This window comes from Astatotilapia calliptera, chromosome 11, assembly GCF_900246225.1.
Source record: "Astatotilapia calliptera chromosome 11, fAstCal1.2, whole genome shotgun sequence".
NCBI classification, from domain to species: domain Eukaryota; kingdom Metazoa; phylum Chordata; class Actinopteri; order Cichliformes; family Cichlidae; genus Astatotilapia; species Astatotilapia calliptera.
The window spans coordinates 36190240-36203619 of record NC_039312.1 but is presented as its reverse complement, the minus strand read 5'-3'; the positions used below and the strand labels follow the sequence as shown (position 1 = coordinate 36203619).

The 13380-nt window shown below is 49.7% G+C and overlaps 1 protein-coding gene across 2 annotated transcripts; it reads right to left on the bottom strand.

The window, feature by feature from the left end:
* Window positions 1-1558: 1558 nt before the first annotated feature.
* On the bottom strand, window positions 1559-12778 carry pi4kb (phosphatidylinositol 4-kinase, catalytic, beta). Of its 2 annotated transcripts, XM_026185013.1 has the most exons (13): window positions 12625-12778; window positions 10752-11370; window positions 7614-7979; window positions 6599-6643; window positions 5320-5547; window positions 4968-5195; window positions 3551-3660; window positions 3333-3437; window positions 3122-3245; window positions 2752-3017; window positions 2545-2677; window positions 2300-2420; window positions 1559-2227 (listed from the first exon to the last, which is right to left on the bottom strand). In XM_026185013.1, exons 2-13 carry the CDS (start codon window positions 11340-11342, stop codon window positions 2046-2048), a joined length of 2499 nt encoding a protein of 832 aa, XP_026040798.1. In that variant the 5' UTR covers window positions 11343-11370; window positions 12625-12778; the 3' UTR covers window positions 1559-2045. The 2 variants fall into 2 exon arrangements, with proteins under 2 accessions (XP_026040798.1, XP_026040799.1); XM_026185014.1 differs by lacking the exon at window positions 6599-6643 and having other exon boundaries at window positions 12625-12777.
* Window positions 12779-13380: the final 602 nt, after the last annotated feature.

Below are 13380 nucleotides of genomic sequence, written 5' to 3'. Positions count from 1 at the left end.
CAGCGTTTCCTTTAGCGGAGGAGACACTGGAGCATCCTTTACGAAAGCGGAGGAGAAAACACGTCCCATAATTCATAGCGACCCACGAATAAATGGAATAAAAACTACTTCCTGTTGCTGCGTGAAGAACGCTGTGTGAGCTCAAGATTATGATCTATATGATCTGATCAAAGGGTGTTTATGGCTCTGTGTAAGCTGGGATCAGCGAGGACGGAGGATTTTACTGCACTCACTGAAATCCTCCTCTGGATCCCTGCAGGGAAACAGAGGGAAAGAAGCTGGATTCTCTTTACTCGCCTTGTTTAATAAACAGGGCGCGTTATTGTAATGTTGTTGATCTAACCACGTGCTGTGGTTTATAAGAGACACGCAGCCACGTCTGCCGTCATGACCTCGATCAAACAGCGGGGTTAGCGCACGCGGCGGCCATGTTTTGTAGTTCATTTTCTGCACATTGTAGTTTCATCATGGCGTCACATGGTTACACTGGAGACGAGCTTCAGGTCGTTCACGTCTCAGTGCAGGGCTCTCCTTCTTCCTTCAATCAAAACGTCATCGCGGTGAAGGAAAAGAGGAGGTACAAACTGGTGACCTGTCTAGGTGTTAGCCCCGCCCCTCGCCCTGTGCTTTGTGATGTCATTTTTAAATTAAATTGAGGCCTATTGAACCTATTTTAATGTTTTTATTCGAGGAGGCTGTTTTTATGAATGGAGCCGCTTTCAGAACGTCCTGAATGAGCTTCGTCAACGCCGAAGGATAAACGTCGACTCCGTGAAGCTGATTTGATTTTAAATCGACGCGACAGGACGGAGCGAATCTGTGATAGATTGATCAGGTCTGCTGTGTTGGGCCGGATGAAGGTTCCTGTCACAGAAAAGCTGCGATCGGGGAGCAGCAACGATCGCTGATCCGACTGCAGTGATTGAAAGTGATGATGCCCTAAATGTAATCAGATTACAGATGGAGACTACCGATCTGAGCTGATAATCAATCACTGAGTCAGTCAGCTGTTTCAGGTGCAGCAGGAGGGGAGGAGTCAGAGAACACCTGGTAGCCAGCAGGAGTTCAGAATCTGTTACCACGGCAACTCAGACTCAGAGTTGAAGTGGATCAAAAAAGATTAAATCCCGAGTGTGTGTGTGTCTGTGTGTGCGTGTGTGCGTGCAGTTTTCACCGACCTGAGCTTTGACTGAACACTGCTGCACATCCTGTGTGAATGTGGAACGCTACAAAACACTTTACACTCACAGTCCAAGTGTTCGTTCTCTCACACACACACAGATTGGTCACTAATTATTAATCAAAGATTTCTGCAGTTGCTCTACAGTCAGAATAATCAACCACTGATCGTTACGGACTCTTAAAGACCAAAACTGAAGTTTAAATCAAATCAGACCTCAGACCCATCAGGTCGACTCTGAGCTCGAGAACCTGCTGGGGGTGGATGAAGTTGTGTAGATTCCCACAGGAACACCAGCTGAGGTCACGCATCAAACCTGTGGATTCTGTTGAATAAACGTTCTCCACCTTTGTGTACGAGTCAGAAAAATAAAACACCTTCAAAGAAAATCTGAAACTTTTATTTCTAAAATCCAGACAACTTCCTGCTTTGATCTGAAAATCTCTCTCTGTAGCAGCTGATGTAGGAGGAAATATGACAGGATGATGTCAGCTCACTGTGTGCAGAAACAAAGTAAAGGAAACCATGTGATCAGATCAGAGGAGGCGGAGCTAAAGGTGAACAGCGACTGGTTTTAATTGGCTCAAAGAAACTCCGTCACAGGTAAAACAGGAAACGGCGCCACTCTGCTCACAGTTCACAGGTCACAACTAAAAGTGGGCTGCTCTCTCATTGGCTCAGAGTCCCGGGAGCAACCAATCAGTCCACATATGGAAGAGAAAAAAAAAAACGAAAACCGAAGAGGACAAACATAACGAGACGAAGAGGAAGCTGAACTCCTGGAGAAGACGAGACAACAAAAAGAACCTGGAATAAAATAAAGGAGGGGGGCGGAGCCGTAAGAGCTCCTCAGTCTGTACAGCGGTCACATGATGCCGTTGGTGAGGTACTGGAAGCCGTCGTAAAGTTTGGTGGTGAGCGACCTCATGGAGCCGTCCACCAGCTGATCGATGAGCAGCTGCAGCTGCTCCTCCGTCAGGCTCATGTGGAAGCGCTCCTTCAGGGCGCGCATGGTGCTCGAGCCGTGGAAGCAGGGCAGCTGGGAGCCTGGGGGTACAGAGGGCGGAGTTAGTGCTGTGGGGCAGGGAACCGCCACCAGGAGGAGCTGTGGCAACTCACCTTGCTGCATGATCTCCACAATCTGCAGCACGCGCTCCATGTGCTTCCTGGCTGCGATCAGGCCCTGGAGCATCAGCATCTTGTAGTAGTTAAACATGTCGCCATCAGGCCCGCCCATCACCTGACAGACGAGGCTCGGGGTTAAAAACAACCTGACATATCACACCAAGGGCTCAAACCTCCCACTGAAGCCTCCCTCAGCCCTCCTCCTCTAACAGGAAGCCCCGCCCCCTGGCTGTACTCACGTCCACAAACTCCGCGGTTAGCTTGAAGGCGGACGTCTCAAAGCCGAGGTTTCTGGGCGAGCTGGACAGGATGAAGCCGAAGTCGATGTGGATGATGTGGCCTTCGGCGTCCAGCAGGATGTTCCCGTTGTGCCTGTGAGAAGGGAGGAGCACATTTAGCGCGGCGCTTGGACAGCGTACACAGGCGCGAAGATGTCACAGACTCACCTGTCTTTGACCTGCAGCAGGTAGCAGATGAGGCTGTAGCCGGCGCAGCTCTGCACGAAGTTCCTCTGCGCCGTGAGAAAGGCCTCGGTGGTGGGCGCGCCGTGCTCCTGCAGGAAGTAGTCGAGCAGCGACAGCTGACTCTGCTTCTTCACCTGGTGCAGTGACACGGCGTTCACCACGGGCTCGATCATGCCGCTGTCCGCCGACAGCACCAGGATCTTATACGGCTTGATCCACAGCGGCACGCGCTCCTGCTCCCAGATCGACTGCACGCGCCGTCCGCGGCGCCGTCACATGACACAGAGAGGAGATGATGAGAAGAAGAAGGGTGGAGGGACAGGTGTGAGGTCGTGTGATGAGGTGGTGTTACCTGCAGCTGCCGCAGCACCTGGAAAGCGAGCAGCTCCTGCCGCAGGTCGTCTCCACACTTTACAATGACAGACAGGAGCCTCCAGGTGGGCAGGTGTCCGTACGGAGAGCCCTCCCTGATCCTCCTGTAGGAGACGCACGGGGAGTCATCGTCACCAACACCATCTCCAGAGCACACTGCACGCGCTCAGTAAACCTTAGGACGCACCCACCTGACTTTCTCCTCCCACGGCTCCTTCAACGCCACCGCCGACGGGTCCTCAGGGTCCCGTTTGAAGGTGGTGGGGGCCTGGGCGAGCTGCTCTGAGAGACGCCGCCTGAAACACACAGCATCATTCCTGCAGCTGTACTAACTCGGTGCGCTGCGTCTGAGTCAGGTAAACTGAGGGAAACATATTTCTGTACGTGTGAGTACCGTGTGTACTCTGACCTGATGTCTCCGGCGGCGATGAACACGGGCTCTTTGCTCTCCAGGCTGGTGATGCTGTCCACCGAGAACTGGCTGATGTTATCACAGCTGTTGGTGTGAGTCTCCGGGAGCTGCAGGGGGAGGAGCATGAAGAGTGGGTGTGTGGGTGGGGGGGGGACAGAAGGAGGAGTGGTCAGTGTCTCCACGAGGAAACTGCTCTGCAGACTGAGCTGCTAACCTTCGAGTACTGGGATCAACAACAACAACAACAACAATCTTTATTTATAGAGCACATTTAAAAGCCAAGGGCATGCCAAAGTGCTTTACATAAAAGAATAAAACAATTAACATTATAACATCAGAGTCATATAAGTGTGGAATTATGTTCACAGGTAAAAACCACTAATAAGAGTAAACTATAGCACACAGCTATAGCAAAGTAAAGCTGTACCATCAAACACAGTGATAGAGAACATAGACAACGCAAGACAAACAGAAAAATTAATAGAATAACTCACTGCAAACAAGGCCAGGATTTAACTGGTAGAAAAAGCAAGTTCAAACAAATATGTTTTAAGCCGTGATTTAAAAGATTGAATAGAGTCAGACGCCCGGATGCCAATCGGGAGATTGTTCCACAGCTCAGGTGCAGCTAGAGCAAACGCTCGATCACCTCTAGACTTCAAACGAGATCTGGGCTGAACCAACAATGACTGTGAGGAAGATCTTAAAGCCCTCGCAGGAGCATATGAGTTTAAGAGTTCCTTAAGATAGCTTGGTCCTGTGTTATTAGTAATTTTAAAAGTAAGCAACAGAATTTTAAATTGAATACGAAATTTCACAGGCAACCAGTGCAGATCAGCAAGGACGGGAGTGATGTGAGCAAACTTCTTAGTTTTAGTTAGAATGCGTGCAGCGGCATTCTGGACTGTCTGTAATCTATGTAGAAGGGTAGAGTGGAGACCATAATAAAGTGAATTACAATAATCTAGCCTTGATGTTACAAAGGCATGGATGAGCTTTTCCAGGTCATTGTGCGGGATGTAGTGTTTGGCCTTAGAAATAAGGCGAAGTTGGTAAAAACTGGATCTGACGACAGCAGACACTTGTTTATCAAGTTTAAATGAGCTGTCAAGTAGCGCACCCAGATTCCTAACAGTGTCAGAGAAGGAGCTGCGGCTGAACAAGACGACGGCGAGAGCTTCCGCATGCCGCCCCAGAAAGGTGACGGCCATCTTTATTACCGTTGTGTGTGGCGTGCAGCAGCGTGCTCTGACTCGTGTTTTTCACTGATCATTAATGAAGCTGTGACATGACAGCGTCTGAGGTCAAAGGTCAAATAACAGGTAACGGTGCCATCACACAGACCTCACCTCCGTCTGCGTCGCAGCATGTTCTGGAACCACCTCACTACCGGGCTATGACATCACATGCTCACCTCCACCTGCAGCTCTCCGATGTCGTCCACGGACCACGCCTCGTCGTCGTTGTCATAGTTCGGAACGACCGAGAAGCTGCCGGCTCGCTGTTCCGGCGTCATGCCGCAGTCTGGCAGGTTCTCCACAGAACGCGTGCTCCTGATCCGGTTCTCTGGGATCCGAATGGGAACGCTGGACGTCTCAAAGTTCTCACACTCCAGAACCTCCACATAGATCAGGTACGGCGCCTGAGGGGAGGATATAGGTCACATGACTGATGAGGTCATGGGTAACAGGACGTTATCTGACAGGCGTTTCACCTGGGCTGCCGCCGGCGGTCAGCCTTCCGCGGGCGGCGCTGTGAACTCTCACCTTGTCTTTAGAGTTGAGCACCACGGCCTGAGTGTGCGGCACTCGCACCACGTGGTGGTCGAAGGCGGAGGTCGGCAGCCATACGCGGGCCGGCAGCTTGTGGTTGAGCAGCGACAGCTCGGAGATCAAACGCTGCGTCTTCTGCTCTTTGGTGGGCAGCGTGGCGAGACGCTTCCCGATGCCCATCAGAGACTTGATGAACTCCCTCTGAGGGGCCAGGCGCACCGGCTGCAGGCGAGACACACACAGTCAGAGGGCGAGGGGGAGGGGCTTACGGCTCTGCCTGTCACAGCAGACCAACTCAGAGCGAGAGAGAGAGAGGTGAAGGTTTGATGTTTGTGTGTCAGGTTCAGATAAAGCGAGCGAGCTCAAACATGAAGGCCGAGGTCACAATCACCTGACCCCGCCTCAAGTGTTCAGTCTGCTCGCTGAAGTGAACAGTCTCGTTTTTAGAGCACTTTTGTTTTAACGGAGACACAAAATTGACCAACAAAACCCAGAAAAACACAAAAGTTACAAACTGATCCTTATAACCAGCCCGCCTCCCACAGATCACAGTGGGTCACATGATCGCAGCCTGAAGGGGACACGAGACCATCGGTGGGAGGAGCCTGTCAATGATCTGAAGGCAGCTGAAAGCTTCTAAACCCAAACCCAAAGAGCATGACCCAGTAAAGACCGACCCCACCGTCAGGCACGGCGGGGGAAAATCTGAGCCGACAGATGGGACCACACACGGGAAAACCTGAGCACGGCTGAAGAAAGGTCTCAAAACAAAGCAGGGGCTAAGAAAGAAGCACATCAGGGTCACGCGGAGTCCGAGCTGCCAACCTCCGCCCTGCAGAAACTCTGTAGAGGGAGCTGAAGCTCCTACAGAGTTTCTGCAGAGAGGAGCCCAGAATCCTCCGGAGATATGAGCCAGCTGACCAAGGCGTTCTCCACCGAGGACGGATGCGTGCTTTTACGTTCTGTCTCTCCGTTAACATCAAAGTTTCACAAAAGTCTCAGACTGTTCACATCTGTGAGCAAACCTTTTCTGTATCCAAGTATCAGTGTATCCGAGTACTGGCAGTGAGTGGAGACAAACCTGACACACAAACGATGGAATCACGAGGACGATCAGATCCCGATTGGAGTACAGCCCGAGTCCGCAGACGTGACGCTCACGTGTCATTGCTTGAGCACACGTCTGTGACTGAACCAGAACCAGAATAGGAGCCCACACACTTCATTTCCCACAATGCACCTGGAGCTCAGAACAGGAAGCAGCTGAACTTACGGGACGGGAATCGAACTCCAGACTGTCGGAGCTGGAGCTGCAGTCCTGAGGGTCAGAGGACGGGAGGTCAGAGTCATGTACAGGTGTGCTCGCTCTAAGCTCACCTGTCCTGGAGGTTTAACCTTCAGCGGCCTGATGCGTTCAGAAATCGGCGCTGCCTGGGCCCGTGACGAGCCTTTATCACTTTACACGCATGAGCTACAACCTGAGCTCAGCTGGTGTTAAACGCCTGTGGCTGCCTCACCGTTACAGTAAAAGTGGGCGGAGACAGCATCCGTACCGCCGCTGGTGTCTAACAGACCGCACCCTGAGTCGCCCTGGTGCGTCACCTCATCTCTTAAACTGAATGTTCACCATGTGCAGACACACTGCAGGCTGCCATGTTTCCACGGAGTAACCTCCCTCATCATCCTTGTCATCACAAAGCACTGCGAGGCGTCTGTGGTTCTGTTCTTATATAAATAAAGCTGAATTGAACTGATCGGATGTTTGTTTGTTTGGATGATTCCAGATGTTTCACATCGATTGGCTCCAGGTCCTCGGCCACATGGAGCCCCGGTCTCTAATCTGCTCATTGATTGGCCAGTGATGGAGTGCTTCCTGTTTGTTGAAACCTCCTAGGACCTGGGTCCACATCTGTGGACATTTTGGGTTGTCTAGACCACAATGCTACATTTTGCTCTCGGAGAGTAAAAAGATCATTCTTTGTTTCTACATTTGTCGGGTCCCAATCAGCTCAAATAGCAAAGAGGGATTAAAAATGCACGCCATGAGAGACTTTGGGTCATAGGAGGTTAAGAGCTGAAATTTGTTTGAACAAATGAACTCTGACCTGCAGATACCTCCCACAGGGCACGATCACCTGACTCGTTTCACTTCAAAACCTGATCAAAAACCCAGTAAAAGCCGGTTGATAGATAAAGAACCACCAGCTGCGGCGAGTGATCGGCAGCCAGGGTGTTCTGGGAAAACTCCCTTGGTGGGTTAACTGCACCCTCCAAGGGCGGGCTGTTACCTCGTCTTGGCTGGTTTCCACCTTCGGATTGCTCGCCGTCCTCTTCAGGTTGCTGCTCAGGCTGATGCTGACCGTGGCGTCCGACTTGGAGCGTTGATGCGTCCTCTTTGTGGGCGATAGGCTGTGATCTCCTCCCAGGGGCCCGGGGCTGACGGTGGGCGGCGCCGCGGGACAGAACGGCGTCAGGGCGAGGGGGTCCCTGCGGACCCGCGGCCCGGCGGGCTTCAGTTCGTCGGACAGGATGAGCTTCCTCAGCTTGGTTCCCCGGGAGTGGCGCTGCGTGGAAATGTGCATGTCGGACGAGTAAGCGCCGAGCAACCAGGCACACTGCAGGCTGAAGGAGATGCTCTGCCTGCAACGATGCACCTGCAGGACACAGGAAGCAGTCAGCTGATCGACCTTTAACCCCTGCTCTGATTGCGTGTTCAGACAAAACGGCAAGTTTCACCTCGGAGTTCAGATTTAAAGATTTACTTTTCTGGTCTGTCTGCCTAGAGCGAATCACACGGCAGCACTCGGCACCACCTCCGTTTCTGACTACAGGTGATCAGCTGTAACGATTGGGTAGCACTTTAACAATTTCCTGCCTTCATGGACATGGTCCCGCCTCCTTCCACGGGTGAAATGCCATGTTTGGTCTGAACACGCTGCGTGGTTTCCTCCATGCAGGAATACAGAATCTATCGACAGCATTGATAACGTGAGTGATCAGTAACGTGAGGTACAGGTGCCGTTCAGGTTCTGGTCCACAGTCAGAGCGTCACCTGGCCATAGGCGCAGAGGCTGAACGCCTCCATGCTGTGGGGCGCCTCAGGTCTACCAGAACTGACACGAAAACAAGTCATCTCACGTAACCCTAATGTACAGTAATCTAAGGTACAGTAATCTAAGGTACAGTAATCTAATGTACGGTAATCTAATGTACGGTAATCTAAGGTACAGTAATCTAAGGTACAGTAATCTAAGGTACAGTAATCTAAGGTACAGTAATCTAAAGTACAGTAATCTAATGTACAGTAATCTAATGTACGGTAATCTAAGGTACAGTAATCTAAGGTACAGTAATCTAAGGTACAGTAATCTAAGGTACAGTAATCTAAGGTACGGTAATCTAATGTACGGTAATCTAAGGTACAGTAATCTAAGGTACGGTAATCTAAGGTACAGTAATCTAATGTACGGTAATCTAAGGTACGGTAATCTAAGGTACGGTAATCTAATGTACGGTAATCTAAAGTACGGTAATCGAATGTACGGTAATCTAAGGTACGGTAATCAAATGTACGGTAATCTAAGGTACAGTAATCTAATGTACAGTAATCTAAGTACAGTAATCTAATGTACAGTAATCTAAGGTACAGTAATCTAATGTACGGTAATCGAATGTACGTAATCGAATGTACAGTAATCGAATGTACGGTAATCTAAGGTACGGTAATCTAAGGTACAGTAATCTAAGGTACAGTAATCTAAGGTACAGTAATCTAAGGTACGGTAATCTAAGGTACGGTAATCTAAGGTACGGTAATCTAAGGTACAGTAATCTAAGGTACAGTAATCAAAGGTACGGTAATCTAAGTACAGTAATCTAATGTACAGTAATCTAAGTACAGTAATCTAAGGTACAGTAATCTAAGTACGGTAATCTAAGTACAGTAATCTAAGGTACAGTAATCTAAGTACAGTAATCTAATGTACAGTAATCTAATGTACGGTAATCTAAGGTACGGTAATCTAATGTACGGTAATCTAAGGTACGGTAATCTAATGTACGGTAATCTAATGTACGGTAATCTAAGGTACAGTAATCTAAGGTACAGTAATCTAATGTACGGTAATCTAAGGTACGGTAATCTAATGTACGGTAATCTAATGTACGGTAATCTAATGTACGGTAATCTAAGGTACAGCAATCTAATGTACGGTAATCTAAGGTACGGTAATCTAATGTACAGTAATCTAAGGTACACGGTATCTATGTACGGTAATCTAAGTACAGTAATCTAAGTACAGTAATCTAGTACGGTAATCTAAGGTAATCTAGTACGTATCTATGTACGTAATCTATGTACAGTAATCTAAGGTACGGTAATCTAGGTACAGTAATCTAAGTAGTAATCTAATGTACGGTAATCTAAGGTACAGTAATCTAAACAGTACTTGTACGGTAATCTAAGGTACAGTAACTAAGTACGGTATCTAAGTACAGGTAATCTAATGTACGTATCTAAGTACAGTAATTCTATGGTACAGTAATCTAAGGTAATGTAATCTAAGGTACAGTAATCTATGTAACGGTAATCTAAGGTACAGTAATCTATGGTACAGTAATTAATGTACGGTAATCTAAAAGTACAGTATCTAAAGTACCAGTACATCTAATTGTACGGTAATCTAAGGTACAGTAATCTAAATGGTAAAATGGTAAATGGCCTGTATTTATATAGCGCTTTACTAGTCCCTAAGGACCCCAAAGCACTTTACACATCCATTCACACACTCATTCACACACTGGTGATGGCAGCTACGTTGTAGCCACAGCCACCCTGGGGCGCACTGACAGAGGCGAGGCTGCCGGACACTGGCGCCACCGGGCCCTCTGACCACCACCAGTAGGCAACGGGTGAAGTGTCTTGCCCAAGGACACAACGACCGAGACTGTCCAAGCCAGGGCTCGAACCGGCAACCTTCCGATTACAAGACGAACTCCCAACTCTTGAGCCACGATCGCCCCAAGGGGTACAGTAATCAAATGTACGGTAATCTAAGGTACAGTAATCTAAGGTACAGTAATCTAAGGTACAGTAATCTAAGGTACGGTAAACTAAAGTACGGTAATCTAAGGTACAGTAATCTAAGGTACGGTAAACTAAAGTACGGTAATCTAAGGTACAGTAATCTAAGGTACAGTAATCTAAGGTACAGTAATCTAAGGTACAGCACTCAGTCTGTCCCGCAGTTTCGACGCTCACTGCACTCGGAGCACTGGCAGCTCTGAGTTTAGGACAAGATTTGGTTAACGCTACACCCCACCTGGTGGTCACCTGACTCAGTAGGAGACGCTCAGAGAAGCTTAGAAACCAAACGACACCGTTACCATCCACCAACAAACGCCCCGTAACGCCTGGCCACACCCACCACATAGGGTTTGATGGCGTCACCGACGTCCTCGTCCATGTGGATGTACATGTTGAGCAGCTGCGGCAGGTAGAAGTCGACCTCCTCGTGCGGGAAGCTGAACAGGCGGTTACCGATGTAGGCCTGCACGCCAGGCTCCTTAGAGTTGTGCAGGTAGGAGATCGCCATGGAGACGTCAAACAGCTTGGACTCGAACAGGCGCAGCAGCCACGACTGTTTGGAGGGGTTGTGTCTCTGCCGCCGCCGCGCGCTCTTGACTGAGCCTGGCGCCGGGCCCTCTGGGTCGGACGGCGGCGCATCTGGTCCCTCCTCGCTCTGTGATAAGGTGCTGTCGGAATCCACCTGACGCAGCTTCACCTTCTGCAGCACTTCCTGACACGCCCGCTGGGCTACCTCGGCATCAATCACCAGGCTGAGCTCAGCCACTCCCTCGTTGATCACGCCCAGGGGAGGGGTAGTAGCCTGTGGGGGGCCGCAGGAAGAGGACGGCGTGGAGGGAAGAGACAGCGAGGGCGAGGAGGAGATGGAGGGCGAGGGGCTGTTCTGATCCGAGTGGGCGGGGGAAAGATCCAGCTCAGCATCCTCCATCATGGCTGCCAGTTAGCTCCACCCTCTGGCACTGAAAGACAGAGAGGTCAAAGGTCAGGCTGTGTGTTGTCAGTTTAGCTGATTGGTCAATGAGTCAGCGGCGAGGGGGGGTTGTGTGGCGAGCTAGGCACCGGTCACAGGAATGACGGCATGTTCACAACCATCAGACAACATCATCAACTGATCAATCTGCTGATCGATCATGCATTACGAAACAGGAAGTGCTAATTTGCAGATCTTTGCTTTTCAGCGTCAGAGTAAAACAGATCCCAATCAGGATCAATCAATCACTGCTCTGCTGCTCAACAAAGACATAACAAACCTTCCTCTGAGCAGGAGGAACTATTTTCTGTCTACGTCTACACTCGCCGACCACAGGAAGCGTGCAGCTCGCTCACGTCACAGCCGAGGAGAGAGACTGTCTGAAACAGTTACAGGTGAGAGCGCACCTGAGCAAGTCTCTGAGCTTCAGCCATATCAAATAATCAGTTATTGATCAGAGAGACTGCCCTCTATAAAACAAGCTCAGTCACACAGCAGGTGTGATGCTGGGGTGGGTGTGGTTTGTGTCCCTGATCCCTGGGAGGTGCGCTCCTCACATCATCAATAAATCTGGCCAGGCATTCACATGAGGGGCGAAGTCTGCACGTGATCAATCATTAACAGGTGATTTACAGAGAAGAAATAATAAAAAAGCGGAGTGAGTCACCAGGACAGGTGTGTGTGTTGTAAGTTTGACAACCCCTGTCCGCTCAGTTTGATAACCACGCCCCTGTGACTGATCACGTCAGGGGCCTGATAGGGGCAACCTGAGTGCGTTGAACTGGTTTCAAGTCAGGTGAGACACCTTCAAAACACCCACACGTTTATCTTTGTAGCCCCACCTCAGACCACTTGAGCTGTACAGGCGTGACCTCCCGGGGTCAGAGGTCATCGGGACCAGAAATCAGCTGTTAGCCTGGCATTAAACTAACAGGCCATTTGATGGCTGACCGTCAGCTGTCCCAGTGACCCTATTCTAGCTCTGAGGCCGCTGTTCCCCATATTTGCTTTGGTCCTCTAGTCAGCTGACCGTCACCAGGCCGTTAGTCAGCTGACCGAGCGGCTCTATTAGCTGCAGCCTATTAGCCTAGCTTAGCTTAGCATTAGCAGGCCAACTGTTGCTGCCTGCGCGCAGTCCCCTTTTAAAGCTCCGTGCTAAGCTAACATTAGTAGCGGTGCGGGGACAGGTGAGCCCAGCCGGTGTGCTAACATGTCCAGGTGTTCCCAGGTAAGCTCTTCTTACCTGGTGATGGCTCAGTGCGCGTGAAATTATGTTTTAAGTCCAGCTCGGGTCCATTGATAGAGTCCGGCCATCGTCTCAGCCGCTGCTTCTCTTCTTCCTCTGCGCTCCTCGGTTCTCTCACCGTGTCTGAGCAGCGCCCCCTGAGGCGGTGAACGGCCATTGCAGCGCCTCAAACCATCACAGAAATCCCCCCAGCAGGGTCATTTCAACACAGGGCCGATTTTAGCCCATTTTTGGGGGTGCTTAAGCACCTTAAGCATTTCTTTTTTTTTTTTTGACAATATTTGCTGTTTGTGTGACACACTACTAAAAATATAAAAAGCATACAGTACTGTACTTGTTTGAGACGTTACATTTTAACAACAAAAATATAGATAAAATGGTTTGTTCCAGCTCTCCCCTGCTCTGGCTCTAGCGCCGTTGCTGCCAGAGCGATGGTGGCTGAGACGCAGCGGAGCGGAGGTGTAAGTGCCTGGCTTAAAACAGGACATATTAGCTGCATTTAACCTTCAGTTACTCTTTATATAGTTGGTAGGAGTCAGAACATGTTTCTTTTTAGCTGAAAAACATTACACCAGGTAACCTGCAGTGTTGGAAATGTGTTTTTCGGCGATGTTTGCTGCCCTACAATCCGTCCTGCTCTGTAGTAAAATCAGCAACATTTGACCGTCCTGTTGCTCCCATTGAAATGTATACAGCCTGTTTAAAACCTAAAACTTAAAATTGTCTGCAGCCTGCTGTTGTTACCACTGTCCT

Bases quoted from the DNA above. Each gene is read 5' to 3' on its own strand.
- pi4kb (XM_026185013.1), bottom strand. From the start codon at position 11,342: ATGATGGAGGATGCTGAGCTGGATCTTTCCCCCGCCCACTCGGATCAG. The intron at 6,644-7,613 runs GTAACAGCCCGC...TCTGACCCTCAG, and splicing joins TGGAAACCAGCCAAGACGAG to GACTGCAGCTCCAGCTCCGA. The intron at 3,661-4,967 runs GTGAGCATGTGA...CTCCCCCTGCAG, and splicing joins TCGGAGAGCTGCAGGTGGAG to CTCCCGGAGACTCACACCAA.